Raw genomic sequence first — 16,234 nt, 5'->3', positions numbered from 1 at the left:
AAAAGAAGAAAAATAGAACCTTACCTTACTACATCATCAATATTGTTCCGGTACACTCCTTCAAGCCTCTCTGCAGGAAAACCCATAGCAATTATGTTTGGATAAATATCTGAATATGTGAGTTAGGGAAACATTTATAAAATATGTACAATTTCTGCAATAATATTAAATGAACATCACTAAATATTTATATGCTCCTGTAACAAAATCAGAGCAATAGCTTAGACCAACTTCCATATGTGAATAATTCAACATTATATAGACAGCAATAATGGGTCTCTTTCAAAAAACAAAATTGAAAAATGGCCAGGAAAAAAAAAAAAACAAACAGTATAGGAAGTTTCCTACTTTGTCCACATCCAATATAAGTCTCCTTACAATTCACATACATAACTGATTATAAGTCTTTACCATTGGATAGCTGCTGTTAACACTGAATAGAAAAGTAATCCATTAGAAAAGCAGAATCAAGTAATCGTCCTTTGTCATACATCATCTCACTAAAATTGTATACATGCTACGTACCCCTCTCTACAGTTTGAGTGGCATATTTAATCCAGTGGGAAACTATTTGAATAGTCATGTGACTAAATTGCAAGAAGTTCCAAATTAAATACTATGTTAAAGTCCCTAGTGATCTCAATAGGTATACCATTCAAAACAAACAAAAAATTGCATCTCATACACATACATGTAAACCCTGGCAACAGTACATTTTGTCACTTTCCACAATTTCTACATAATAGGCCACTTGCAGCAGCTGCTAAAGTGGCTCTGAATGCCTTAATGTGAGATACTGCAAGAGATGGGAATGTACCAAATCCCAGAAGGATTACAGATATTGTTTATTAAATAATAATAATAATTTTTAAAAAATACACTTCTGGCAAAAAAATGTAGTTTCTTATGCTGAACTACCTGTAACCCACATTCCAAAAGCAATACAACCCGAGATAAAGAGCTCAGGAAAAGTACCTTTTGGCAAGGAAAAAAAAAAACGCTATTAAATAAGGCCAAATTAAAAAAAAGAAAAGTTTACATCCATAGCAAACATGGTAAAAAAAAAAACTATATAATTTTCCAGAAAACAATTCGTATTTATTCTACTGGTGATGTAATGATATATGAATTGTTGTGTGTTCTTTTTTTAAACACAACTCAAGAAATGAAAATGCTCTTGAGTTTTAAACATCAGAAGAGATAATGCAGTGAGGAGCCTTCACTGAAAAGCAAAACAGAAATTAAACCAGCAGCTCAAAAACAGACCGTGCCCTACCACATTAACATACTCCTCCTCACACTAATTTTAGAAGGAATAAGAACAAAGAATGGTATGTTTTAAGTTGACCCTGCTTTAAACAAGGGGGTTGGAACAGGTGATTTCCAAAGGTTCATTTCAACTCGAATTATTCTACAACTGTAAAAATTATTTTTATGGTTAAAATACCAGCAATATTAACAAGCCTCCGAAGAGTAAGCAGCAGAACGGAAGACACCGTAGCTTCCACGATTATTCCAGCTACCTGTACACAAAGAAAAGCTTGAAATAGGATATAAACTGTTTTACTCTGTCCTTGCAGAACTCCCACAAGCCTTATAAAGCAGCACAGACTAAGATCTGCACTGCTTGTTAACTAGAAGACTTAATTTTGTACATGTTTTTTTGCAAGTATTTTAAGAATACACAGAAACAATGTTTTCTACTCTCAAAAAAGAATCTAGCATTTACTGTGTGGTAATCCAAGTATTAAGACATCTGTCTACTTGGACTACTCCAGATTACTTAATGCAGGCAATAATTAGAAAAAAAATCAAAGCTGCTGAGGAATCCAAATAAATATCTGTAGTAGTTTCAAATACAGACACTGAAAGGGTGTTATATGTGGTTTCCAATTTATTCTGTATTTCCCCAAACCTTAAAAAAAAAGCTTATCTTGAGGAAAAAAAAAAACAAAACATTAAGTTGCTTAGCATTCAGAGCTTGTGATAACTTCAGATACTACCAAATCACATAAATCTTAAGCTTTGAACTTCACTCTGAACCTATTTTACTCTGCAAGCAGTCCACACCTCTTTGTTAAAGTAGCAAAAGGCGCTACATAATTAGCAATCTATTTGCTGTTTTATCAGTTACTACTTGCCATAAGCATAAGAAAATGGTTATAAATCATGTAAAACTGCTCCATGCCTACCCCTCAACAGCAAATTACCTGACTTTCAGCTAGCACACCCAATCACTCCCTCCTCATTCCTGATTTCAAGAGCACACATCTACCTACTGCCAACTCTGCCCTTTTTGCTCAAAAGCACCTCCATGTGCATCCTGCTCTGAGCAACAGGGGTACGTAACTTACCCTTAAAAAAAAAAAGTACTATATTAATCTGTTTTCTGCAGCACTTCCTCATAGCGGACATGCATTTATGATTGCAACAGGGTTAAAATACATTTTGACACACCCCATCAAAACCTAAAGTTCTGCATCCAAACGAAACTGTTTCAGCTATAGTATCACCCATGCCACAGGTGCCCAGGATGCCCAGAATCACCATGCAATTTGCTCAAATTCCTGTTTACAACTGTGAGTTTTACTACGTGGTTTCCTCATGCATTTCAGCCTGCGGTTTTCATTCAGTAGCTTTTCTTCTGCTGTGTGCTTTCACCTCTGAAAGACTAAGAAAGGAGATGCTTTCCAGGACTCCCAGCTGGTGCATGACAGGAAGAAGGCAGCCTGATGCCAGGCAAAAGGAACACAACATTTTTTCATCAGTACCTCCACTTCACAGGCCCCCAGGTGTCCTAGTAAAGTCTCAGACAGAGCAGAGAGAGATAAAAGCTTTTGAATAACCAGTGTGGTCTCACACTTTCAGAGCACAACCCTCTCATGGCTCTGGCATCTCACACGGCTCCTCAGGGTGCTACACACGCAGTACATGCACAGCACGTGCATGTTTCTTCTTTTAAACAGGAGTAAACCAACAGATTGAATGCTTAGGCTTAACCATGCCTCAGAACGGGGTGCATATATAAACCCAGATAGAGTATTGCAAAAGATGTTCCCAAAAATGCTAAGAGTAAAGCAAATGGAAAAAGACTTCAAAAGGAGAAGAAAAAACTGAGTTTAAATCAATTTACTGATGCCAATTCAGTAAACACGTTGTGCACTCTGAGGTTTTGGAACCTGACAACACAAAAACTGAAGTGTTATTGAAAAACAAACATACAACAGCAAGCCTGGTGGGGGTTCTGTTTTTAAGAAAACATGATTGTTTTTAAACAGGCAAGCCAATTTCTCCTCCACCTAAATATAAGCATCCTGAAGTACCTTACTTATTATCTCCAAGTATCAGACTAGAATGCAACTCACACGCCACTGCTGACTCACTCTGCTGTCTGCAGCAGATCTGACATTAAGGACAGTGGCCACAGCAAGCTAACACCATGTTTCCACGGCGCGCCTGACAGCCTGCAGGGTTCGTCTGCACTGAGCAGAAGCAAGCAGTACCTAACAAAGGCTTTCCTGACATTAGGGAAGATCCTTTCACGTCTTCTGAACGTGCGCCTTGCTTACAAGCATGCTGAAGAAGAGCACTGCTCCGAAAACCTTTTGCTGGTTCACGCAGCCAAAGAGTTGAAGTCCGCTTGGTGATGTAAGAACAGAGCGGAAGCACTGTTACTGTCTACATAGATGATCTAAGTCTATGAGCAGAAATAGCAGATTCATCACTTAATTAAAAAACTGCCATATAAACTAAGTTGTTCCACCCTTTCCTCTCCTGCAAAATCTGCACAGAGGAGATGATCCTTACTGCATCTGTACCAGCTCACTTTCTCCTGATGCTGTGCTCCTCCCCAGACACAGCCTGCAATTTACTGTCCATCAGCCAAACGTATAATGGGAGCACCACAGAGCATCATCTTCAGCCAGTTCTTCTATCGTTACCACGCTGAAAGGTTCAGGGTCACCGCTTTGCACACCCAAGAGATTTTAACACTGATCTCCAAAGCCGAAATTAAAACACTCGCTAACAAATGATATTTCTTGCAAGGGAGCTTGGAAGCTGGGCTTACATTCAAAGCAAGAATTCTGAGTCATCATGAAATCAGTAATGATACTGATAATTTTAGAAACCTGGAAGAACTGATGATTGAACACATGCAACAAGTTCATTATCAACTCCAGCCTCATTTTAAGAGACGAATGGAGATGGATAAAACCTCAGTCAGTTTTTGACACAGCTCTACAATGCTTCCAGCTAGCCTGCAAAAAACAAAGTTAACCTAACAAGATCACAAATTTGAAACAGGCTTACTATACACACACACACAAAAAATCCCTGCCATGTTTTGCCAAAGTAGCTCTTTCCTAAGAAATCCGTTCCCCAAAATAGAACCAATACATTTTAAAGCACTCATTCCTTTTGCAACCTTGCAATCCTTTAGGTTGGGATTTTAGCTAGTGATCATAATAAAAAAAAATATGAGACAGACCACATGCAATGACACACAATACACATCAGCAAAACAATAAAATGCTGTCCCCTACTAAGTTCATACTTCTTACTAACTGCAAAACTTCAGCTTTACCCAAGGAAATGTAAAAATGGAAGCACCTAATAGCTTGCTAAGATATCAAATGCCACAAAGAAAAAGTGATGCTTTCTCAACACTTAAGACAAACCAAAGTAATCAATCTATATGCTGCTTCAAAAGCAACACAGCTACAACAGCGACACAGGGTTTATTCTAAAGCTGTTAGCAGATTTAACAAAATACTGATCCTTAACTCCTGAAATTGTTCCCACATGCTAAAGATGACAGTCTTTCCAGTTGCTATGAGAAAAATCCTGTATCGTTATGCAAATCAGCAGTTATAATCGTTTTCAAAAATAGCTGTCTATATATTCACATTATGTGACGATCAAATTAAAGAATATGCAGTATACACTGAAAATTTCATTTTTTTTTATACATATATAAGCAAATGACTTGTGTTGCTCTGTTAAGATAACTTAATTTTCTCAAATTCTTTTTTTTTTCCTAATAATGGAAGCAGGCCAAAAAAAGCATACTGAAATATTTGCTAGTTCTTACACAGCCACAAGAAAAAAATTGCACAAATACAGAGCCATAGCCTTTCCTTTAATGACTAACGTTCTCGGTATCTAGAAATTTATTCATTAGCATTTCTAAGCAATTTTATGAATTCTTTTTTCAAACAAAGTAAGCATTTAAATCCTTGTCCTTGCTCTGCTCATGAAGGCAGCTCTAAGACAAAAACAGAAAGCAAATGACTTAATCTTCCCATTTTATAAGCATGCTAGAGCATGCAGTGCAGAATTTACATATAGTTTTACTTTCTAAAACAATGCTGACAGGTTTTACACCAAAGCCCCCAAAAAAAACAAAACAAAACTATTAGCCCTTTGCAATCAAAGGCTGCAGGAGGATCCACCAGTCATTAGACTTCATCTTTTGTTAAAAAGGAAATGTAAAACAAGCTGAATGTTCCTGAAGCTGTGAACGACGGGCACTGTTCAAATCTTGCTTTGGAACTAAAAACTTCTTACTGCAAAACCTGAACCTCCATATGTAAGGACAGATGGCCATTTTTGGTGACCTTCACATTTTCCACTTTCCAAGTATAAGCTTCATTTACCAAAGAACATATTTAAATTGCTGAATGAATTGCAGGCCTGAAAAAAGCTCCGCAACCTGTCAGGAATGAAAATTTTCACTTCTAGTTCAAGCAAGCAGAGCACGTACTGATGCTGACCCACTCTACATTTGCACCCCAGTTTTGCTCCACTACAACAACCTTCAGCTTCCTCCCTCAGCACCAGCCCTGTGTGCTGCAAGCCAGCCCCTACTCTCCCAGGCAGCAGCCAAGCTGTCAGCAGCTACATCCCATCGACAGCAAAACTGATAAGTGGAGGCACAAAGGTACTTCCAAGTCTCCCAAAGTTGCTTTGTTGCCTCATTTATTTGGAGTTTTCAGGAACTTGGACTTCAGTAACGACACAGCGTGGTCCAGCGGAACATCTGTCCCTACCAGCTCTGCAAGATTAGCACACTGACCTCAACCCTTTTCACTCCAGCTTAAACAAGTCCACATAGAAACAGAGGAAAAAAAAAAAAAAAAAAAAAAGAAAAAAAAAACTGTTCTAGCTGTTCAACAGCTTGACAGCCTGAAGCTACAGAGGGAGTGTTGCAAGAAGTGTCCACACTCCATCCTCAAACAGATTTAAGTGTCCTGACAAATGGCCAAACCCTTATTAGTGCTATTTTCTTGACAGCATCCCTACCAAAAAAAAGACAGACATAGGAAAATATGCCCAACCAGATCTAAAAGTTTCCCAGTATATATGCCATTTAGCTTGTATATATACATACTTTTTTTTTTCCCCCTAAGTAGGCTGCATTTCCATTAGCCAGCATGAAACACAAAATAAGTTTACTGTTTTTCTACAAGTCTGGGTAATCAGGAAGTATAGAGGAAATGAACAGGAAGAAAGTTCTTCAGAGCAAAGGAGGATTCCTTGTAGCCAGCCAGCTGTACTTGCCAACTCTACCGTCTGTGCCTTAAAGCACAAGAAAAGAGACCAAATCAGATGTGGCTGAGAGAAACATTTTATGATTTAGAAGTGCATTTAACCCATTAATGCTCAAGATTTCAAGAGCAACCCTTTGTTTCTTTTTAATCCCCCTGCTTGTAATTTAAATGCAGCAAACTACACATGGAAGGAAAAAAAAAAAAAAAAAAAGTGGCCCCTTCATACCCAAATTCCCATAGTGGGAGGGAGTAAATCAGAAGATACTTGAAGATGGGATTGCCAGGTTGCCTCAGGACTCAGCTACATCCTAACCTCCATCCCACAGCAGGCTTTTGGACCCACATACACTCATGACACCACACTTTGGAAATTACTCCCACAGTAAGCGTCTCTCCTTTTAGCTTTGTAAGATGTATGAGATGTGTCCTGGAGCTCTCAGCCACATGGTAGCTTTCCTGAACATTTAACAGGGTCGAGAAGACTGAAAAAAAACATAGAATCTACATAATAACCAGGCACTTCCCCACCCTGACCCATCTCAATCTCATAAAACTCACAGCGTAAATACAAAAAACAGTTAACAGAGAAGCATGTAGAAGTATGATGTTTACACTGCAGAAGAACTTGTTCTAACAAAGACCAAGTGCAGACACATTAAACTTCCATTTCAACATGGTACAGAACCACAGATAAAGACAGTCATGCAGACAGTAAAGGAGTTAAGTTTGCCGTGAAGGGCTGCAAAACCCTCTAACAGAGCCGATGATATTACCAGACTGGAGCAGCTAGCCTTCCCTTTACAAAAAAGCCAACAGCAAGCAGCACTGTAAGAAACGATGCAACAGCACACCATATTGTTCACATCACATTTGCAAGAAAGAAGTCTTCAGCTGAGAAACCATGGACAGGGCCTCGACTCCTTTCTCAATGCCAGCTCCAGGTCTACAGCCCTGACAGGAGACATCCCCAGTGCCAGAGGTGGAAATCGTGTAGGGGCGCAGTTGGGAAGGTTTCCTGCTTCTGCTCACATTTTGGAAGAAGCCATGTAGAGGTTTTTTTTTTTTTTTTTTTTTTTTGGAAACAGCTCTACTTTTGTGTCTCAGTTTGAGATTTCCAATGTGACAAATGCACCCGTTTTTGCCTATGAACCCAAATCAGGATGAGCTCTTTGACAACAGAGCGTGGGACCTCCCCGGTGGCACTCTCAGAATGCTACGACACTTCGCAGGAGCTCCTCTGAAGAAGCACTGCTATGTACTTCAGCGGATTTTAACCTCAAACACCCACAGAAGAGTACAAGAATTTTATTCAGTAAAAGAACTCGGCACAGAGAGTCACTACGTTGATATTTACTGACAGGAAGTGAAAAATGGCTCAGACTCAACTTCTTGCAAGTCTGAAAGGACATCCAAAACTTTCAGAGACAAGGGAATTTAAAATAGCTATCAGGCTGGCGGACAAACATTGCACTAAAAAGCTTTATGAAACCTAAGCTATAAAAAATAGGATTTATATGAATTTTTCAGCATTAGAAGACTTAATTTCAGGGGGCAGTTACAAAAGAATACAAAGATAAGCAGCAAAACCAGGCATAACGCCAGCCTAATAAACCATTTCTCAATCAACCAGCCCTAAGTAGATAATATTCACTTCTAACAAGATCCAGTGTTTTCCTCCTCTTAATGTTAGCACAAAAAATGTCTTGGAGAAGTAACACCCATTCACACAAGAAACCAAAGAAGAGAAAACACCCAACTGCTTCAATTCTAACCCAGTATATATCCATGCAAATCAAAGAATTCAGCACAGACCTCTAAAAAAATTAATCATGCAATTAAAACCTATTATACTACATCCCTACAAAGGAAGAATGAAGTTTATAAGCATTTCACTGCAAAGAACTGGATATTACACAGTTTTTATGCACTGCTGCACATTGGAGCTGTGAAGCCGGGACTTCATCTTTAAAGGGAACAATGCCAGCTTTTGCAATAGTCTTCATCCCAAACGTACAGCAGTTGAGTTTAATTTTTAAGCTGCACAGCCAATTACCATTTGAATCACAGAGCCCCCTACTTTAGCTGTTTCCTAAAAATCGTTATTAAGATAACCTAGATTTATGCAGTGTGATACAGGGCCTAATTGCATGATTATTGTACTTCCATTCTACAAAGCTCTTTTATTCATGGCTCTGTACACAAGATGGTAAATGAGGCAGATGACTACAGGAGCAAAGGCGATGCTAGCCTGAATTTGGAACTGTAACAAGGATTTGTTTGCATCTGAAGTATCAGTCTGGATGAAGATACAACTAAGTGCAACCTCTGAGCACAATGCACAGTCAGCTACCCACAAAATGTCCACATTTCAGAAGAGCTCGTACTCCATGGGGCTTTGTACATACATTCCCACATTTTAAGATAAATTCCCTCCTTACAGTCAAGAAGTACCCATGCCAGTAACTCAAGGGAATCACTCGTGCAGCTGTAAGGCCCCAAACCACCGGAGAAGTACCAAAGTACAGGGACCCGTGACTACCCTAGGATTTGTGACGAGACATCAGACATATCCAGCAATCTCTGTTCAGAGCTCAACACCATAGCCAGTTTATCCCCTTGAAAAGCCATTCAGCAACAAAACAAAATCAATATCCACAGCAAATACAAATCACATACACCTTTGAGCTCCAGATTACTAGTTGGGTACTCGAGCTAGAAAGGAGGTGGGCTTTAAAATTAGGTTGGTTATGACTAATGACAGCAACTTAGGACTGCAAAGGGATTTGACAGCTCAATTGTCTCTATCCTCCTTTTTTTTTTTTTTTCTCGTTTCTTAGAACACAACTATTGTCCCTTAAATCGTTATACAAGAACAATTTTCTTGTTGAAACATGTTATAATGGAACACTCTAGGCTACAGTACCATACGTATAATTTGTCAGCTTATGTTGCATCAATATGGCTAAAATATTAGTTCATTTAAATAGATAACTTAAGAAACCATTCAGAAATTCATAACTGGCAAAAGCAACTTGGTAGACAGAAAACAAAAAAATTTGATTTCATACTTATTGCATTCCAAAGTTTAGTTTCAGTGCAGTCTTACTCTTTTTTAGCACAGGGCTTTTTAACAATGTGTTATTAAAACACATTATTGTGGTAAGATTATTACTGAATGAGTGATACCAATTGCGTCCATAACAACAAAGAGGCTTTAGGTGTCCAAATCATCCTGTAAGGAGGACAATAAAAGATACAATCACCTCTTTGGGAAAAAAAATAGAAAATTCAGTACTTCTCTGTGCAGTGTAGTAACACATCATTTAGTAAATACTAGCCTCCTCTACAGCATTTGCTGTACTTCGAAACCTTTTGGTAGTCAAAATGAGGTGTCTTACATGAGATGCAGCAAGCGATCACCAGCCTAGCAGCCATCCAGAGCCACCTTCCAGCACATATCAGACCATGGCAGTTGCTAGCCACACTCAAGGCTGTATTCTTTCCCTAAACACACCGTAAGCATTTTATGAAGTCAGTGGAAGTTACGCATAATTATCTGGAGGACAGAAGGGCCTTCCTGACTAGCACAATCTCCTAGAAAGATTCACTTTAAAAATTCATCAGCCTTCCTAGAGAGTGCAGTTTAGCCCAGCGCTGACAGGGGGCCAGCCAGTTGCCCCCAGAGCTGAACGGGGCGGGGGGGATCTTCAGCAGCACCCAACACTGGCCAAGCTGTCCTCACCAAAGCACCAAGCAGCATCGGAAAAGGCAATTTTGCAGCTGACAACTCAGTGGTGGGATGGGGACAGAAATGACAAAAATCAACTTGGATTTCTCCTTAAAATCATAATTCTCACAACCAGGAACAGCTCAAGGAAAGCTTGCACTTTATTTAGCGTTACCCTTTTAACAGTGTTTTAAGGGAAAGCCTCGGCTGTTCTGAAAATTACACACATTTAACTAAGCTTACAAACAGATTTCAATGAAAAATAACCTCAGTTGTGTTGTGTTTTTTTTCTTTTTTTTTTTCTTCCTTTAGAGGTCAGTTTGAGGAATTTTTACAAGGTGCTCACATTATCTGTACTCATTTATGTCCTTAACTTGAAAAGCAACATTTAGCCATCACTTAAACTGCAGAACTACATGAAGCAGAGACTTAGTTTGCAGCTTTTGTTGACTTAAAAGTGTACGCAAGCAGTTATTTTTTAACTTCTTGTTTAGCTTGTGCAAACAGTCTCCAGCAACACTGCACACTGATTAAAAAATTTTGATGATGCAAGATCAAGTACTTCATTAGGAAGCCTGCACTCCATTTAAGTGCAAAGAGATGAGCTTTTATCTTGTCAAGCACCTTTAACTGCACCAGAAAATCTGGGCAGAAAGGGGTTGGGGCTTCTTTGCACTCATGCAGCAAGGGTTGCACAACTGAGCGCTCTGTGGAAGGGGTTTTTCTGTGCATAGGCTTCAGCTGTCAAACAACACTATCCACAAGTATGCACGTAGTACAACAAGATGTCAAAGGTTTTCTTGGTTGTGAGGAAAACTGACGGATAGACCAACAGGTACATTTTTAACCTCAGAAGAGAAAATGCATGAACTTGCACCAATCGACACCTTACTGTCTGTGGACAAGTCAAAAATCTTGACCCCTGGAAGTATATAAAGACTGATTTTCCCAGCATCAAACACATCCTACAGCAAGCAGGTAACTGAATCTAACTCTGAGGAAGCGGCTATTCAAACGAACTTTTAAGATAAATTCAAAAAAGAAAGCAAAATCAGCACTCATCTTGTCCAACACTCAAAATCATCCAGGCTCCATGCGCAAAATGAATCTGTCAGGTGCTTAACACAGCTAAGTGACCTGGTTTACTCATGAACAAAGAAATACTCTTCCCCCAGCAAAACCCTTTACCACTTCATTTCCAGTCTTCTAATCCCTTACCAGCCCGTACTGTGATTGATGGCAAGACAAACTCATTACAAATACACAACAAACTTGAGTTTTAAAGTGAAAGCAAGTATTTTAAACAAATGGAATTTCCAGCTCTATTTTTAAACTCAGGATGTACCTTATGCCATTAGTTCATTTTTTTTCTTGGAAGCTGAGCCATTTTTACTCAAGTCACATAATTTTTTTTTATTAACAATGCAAAATGCTTTAGGACCACAAATAGCATGAGGCTGTATTATATTCTAAGCAGCTTCCACTCACAATTTTAGCATTCTCTGCCTTCCAGTACATGAGACAAACACAGGCAAGACTTGGAAATAAACTGCATCCAACAGCTGATCTTCACTGAATATTACAGCAGTTTATACAATATGTAGGTCATGAGAAACGCGTGCTGCAAATAAGCACAGGACAGGCATGCTCCATCCCATGCTAAGCCTAGTCTGCCATGCTCACGCGTAACAGAAGGCCTAGAAATACGAGGGCAGCTCAAACAATGCTATAATGCACACACAAAGCAGTTGCACTGATTTTTCACTTTGGCCTCACATGGTTAAGCCACTTTCTAAACTCAGTTATGCACAGACCTAAGACACGTGCAAGCAACGTAACGTGTAGGACTTGCATGCAACCCTTTGCAGGAAAATGCTCGACAACTGAGCCGCACAATTTCAGAAATCCCAAAGATCAGAGTGCCTCAGACAATGTAATGGTCCTTTCTTCATAAAAAAAATTGCATCCATCTTTGAAGAAATCTATCAATCCAAACTTTCCTTCTCACTCATTTGCAACAAAAGGTATCCAGCATTACAGAAAGGAGACAGAAGCCCAAATAAATCAGGAATACAGTATCTGAAATGAAGTATTAAGAAGACGATTTAGAGGCTCCAGTGTTAGAACCTTTTCCTCTTCCAATTTCAAAAATATTTTTTCACAAAATGTGCAGAAAAAGACTGTTCATGGACAAGCGTATTTGATCAGATGAAAAGTAATGTCAATATGTTTTTAAAGACACATTTCACAATTAGCATATAGGACTATTTTCATCTAGTATATGCAAATCTACTGATTTTGAGAAGTCATTATTTCCCTTTCTTAAAACCCTACTTTACCAACACATGAATCATTCTTAACCAAACCATGAGTCCCATGTACGACATACAATGTACATCCATCTGTGCTCATTTTAAAAGGATGCAATGCAGCCTGTAAGAAAAAAAGCCAGACATTCCAGCCCAGATCCATGAAGGGTACGTTAGCACTCCAGCACCTAACTCAAGCTGTGTTGTGGGGCTCAGGTGTCCCCCATGGTGCCTTGGAGAATCAGCTATGACTGAAATACACAGACGCAAATCCTTCATCCACCTGGGATACCAAGAGGTGAACCCCGCCTCAAGGATAGGCACACGAGGCAAGACAGACCACCACATACAGTCTGCAGATCACACCTCACCTGGATTCAAGCTCCTGCCCTAGCAGGTTCACCTCAGGGCTTCATTCCGCACCTGCCCAGCCTAGGTAGCAGTGCCCAGTTGCTGGCCATTCTGGAAGCACCATTACCACCAAACTACTGTTTGAAAGAGGAATTCACGCTACGGTTTCCCTCATCCCAGCTAAATGCCCAAATCACTAGGCTTCACACCTCTCTTATGTCTTTTAGCTTGACAGAAACAGCTGCCCTGAAAAGAACCAGTACCCACAGGATGCTCCCACAGATATGGGAACGCAGGGAGGCAGAGTTCAGCAGCAGCAGAAGTGCAGATGGTCGCTTGTTTCAGTCTCAAAATTTTGTGTTCCGCCACAGGACGAGAAGTTCCTTTGAGATCTTAAATCCCAGTCCTCCTATCACACACCACACGCCTTCCCAAATACCTCATTTGAGTTTCAGGGGTGCTCATTTCTTCACTGGACATCGCACCCTCAGAGAACTGACTCCCAGTCTAGTCCTCTGTCTATGCACATAAGAAATAAGCAGGTTATTTTCCAAGTGCCAGATATGATGAGCAACAATTCCATCAAAACCCTGAAAAAAAAAAAAAAAGTCCAAGAAAACCTGCACAGTGATAAAAAAAAAAAAAACAAACTTTCACTTCTGCAGCAACATCAGCCTTCAAGTGAAGTCATTATACTGTAGGCACAGCAGTCTTCGTTCATTAGTTATCCGTTCAAATGTGCAGCTACGAAAAGAGTGTAAGCTCCTTCCAAAGATGTCTTTGCAATGGTTAAAAAAAAAAAAAAAAAGTTAAAAAAAAAAAAAAAAAAGCTTTTTCCACTAATTCCATTAATTCCATTACAGAATTACAGCCAACTGCTGCTTTTGGAAAAAAACAGCCCAAATCCAGTCTTCAGTGGCCTACCTCTAATCCAAAATCTAAGAATATAGTGATACAATTAAGAAAAAAAAGCTAAAAACTACATTTGGCATATCCTTAGCAACCCTGAGTAAGAAAATCCAGGTTCAAAATTCAACAATTTTCTTGCCAAGAGCAGATTACTAGTTAAAAGGGTCTGTTTGCATCAAAAACTATGCCAACTAATGGTATATTTGGACAAAGATACCTGCAACACCAAATTCTACATCAATGAAGCCAAAAGCTAGCCATTTTGCCACCACTTAACTCTTTCCATAGTCCACAAGTTCCCAGCGAACGCATTACTCAGAGAATCAGAGATCTCACTCAGACTTTCTGTCTTTAAGTCAGCACCGTGTGCTGCTCTGGCCTGTGTCAGCTGGCCTACGATTAGGGCAAAAAAATGACCAAGCGCAAACATTGCAAAGGCAAGTCTAAAACTACGTTTTATCAACACCACAAACAGAATGAAAGAATTATGTAGCAGAGAGGGTGCTTCCTAACTAAAAGCTCGGCAGTAGCCTGCTGAAGTCAAGAACCTTTCAGGCCCTTTTTGAAGCCACCAACACGTTAGGCCAAGCATCAACATAACAGCTTGAGCTCTGTGCTAGTGACTGGTGCTGATCCTGCCCAGGAACCAGGCTGTATTTGTAGCATCTGCTGCGAGTTCTGAAAAACAGTAATTTTCACCCTGACCTTGCTGTCGAGCAGCAAGCTCGCTTTCTAGAGTGCTTGTCAGAATCACAGAAAGGCTAGAAGGAATCCACAAGGACTGCTGGGCCTAACTCCCAGCTCCACACACGGCCACCCAAAAATCAAACTCTAAGTCCAGGTCTGCATACTACTATAATTTTTCCCAGGATGGCTCTAACTTTTAAGCACAGTTCCTATTCTTACATCAAAACCTCTCAAATACAATAACGAACTGTCTACACCATGAAGACTGCTACAGCCACAGCATGGCCCCTACACACCATTAACTCTGCATGGCGTTTGGAGTTCAACATCTGCCTGCTGTTGCTACTGCACATCTGTTCCAAAAGCCACCAAGGCAATACACTAGCAAGGCTTCTCCACAGTTTGGCTCATTAGTCATAACTGCACACTAGGAACATGTTCCAGAATCACACTCCTTGCAATCCTCTTCAACAACTCAGTGCGTTCTCATTTAAAATACATCCTGGTGCTTACTGCAGCCGAGATCATGCCAAAGCACGGTTTACATGTCACGGTAGGAAAGTAAGTTTTTCTCTTTTTTTTTTTTTTTTTCTTTTTAACTTTAATTTAAGCCCATTGCTTGCGATTGAGACCTCTGCTGCATCTGACTGAGACCAAGGGCTCGCTCCGCCTGGCCGAGGGCACAGCACCCGGGCTTCGCCCCTCCTGCCACACGGCCGGCAGCGACCCGAGCGGGGCCCAAGGCCCCCACCGCCCGGCGAGAAACGGCGCCGTGCCCCGGCGGGCCGCAGCTCCTGTGGGGCCGCCCGGCGCCGACAAAAGGCGGCCGAGGCGCAGCGGGTAGGGCGCATCGGCCGCGGGCAGCGCGTTAGGTAACCGCGGCGCGGGTCTGATGCAATAGCTCGCCGCGCACCGCTCGCTGCTCGTCGGGCTCCGGCGGCGCCGGGAGGATACAGGTCAGGTCCAGGTCGAAGCCATCCTCCTGGTAGCGCCTTTTGTTCCTGCTGACGATCTCTTTGATGATGGCGGTCATGTCTGGCAGCCGGGGGCCGCTCCGGGACAGCGCGCAGAGGCCGAGCGGCGGCGGGGCGCGGGGCTGGGCGGCGGCGGAGGGCCAGCGGCCGCCGGGCAGCCCCGGGCGCGGGGCCTGTGGCTCAGCCCCGGCTGGGCCCGCCTCCCCCCGCGGCGGCGGCGGCGGCTCCCGGCAGCGGCGGCGGCTGCCCACCCCCCCCCCTTCTCCTCCTCCTTCTCCTCCTCCTCCTGCCGGGGCGGGAGCGGCGGCGGCGGCCGAGCAGGGAGGCTTCGGGGCCGGGCCGAGTCCCTGAGGGAGCCGCCGCCGCCGCCGCCGTCTTTGAGGCGAGCGCGGCGGAGGCGGAGAGAGCAGCTCTCCGGCGCTCCGGGCCCCAGCAATGGTGACAGCGGCGCGGAGCGCCCCCCCGGCCCGGCCCCGCTCCGCCCCGCTCCGCTCCCCGCCCGGGGCGGCGGCGGCAGCGGCGGCGGCGGGGGGCCCGGAGCCGCGCGGTGGGGCCGGGCGGGCGGGCGGGCGTTCGGCGGGGCGGCGGCGACTCCTCAGGGCGTGCGGGCCGGCGGCGCGGCCTGTCTCATCCCCCGCGCCCAGCAGCGCCGCGCCAGCGCTAGGCTCCCATCATGGCTGCAGCTTCCGAGAGGAGACGCGCCGCCGCCCCGCCTCCGCCCCCGCC

General features: G+C 42.3%; 1 protein-coding gene across 1 annotated transcript in view; it reads right to left on the bottom strand.

Annotated features, from left to right (window-relative positions):
• PTEN (phosphatase and tensin homolog) overlaps positions 1–15,617 on the bottom strand; it is a 46,288-nt gene extending 30,671 nt beyond the window's left edge. Inside the window, 2 exon segments of the mRNA XM_032191129.1 lie at positions 25–109; positions 15,489–15,617. Coding sequence (XP_032047020.1) covers positions 25–109; positions 15,489–15,567 — 164 coding nt within the window. The 5' untranslated portion in view covers positions 15,568–15,617.
• Positions 15,618–16,234: the final 617 nt, after the last annotated feature.

The sequence above is a fragment of the Aythya fuligula genome, chromosome 7 (genome assembly GCF_009819795.1).
Source record: "Aythya fuligula isolate bAytFul2 chromosome 7, bAytFul2.pri, whole genome shotgun sequence".
Taxonomy (NCBI): Eukaryota; Metazoa; Chordata; class Aves; order Anseriformes; family Anatidae; genus Aythya; species Aythya fuligula.
The sequence above is the reverse complement of the archived record's forward strand: the minus strand, read 5'-3'. Positions and strand labels throughout refer to the sequence as shown.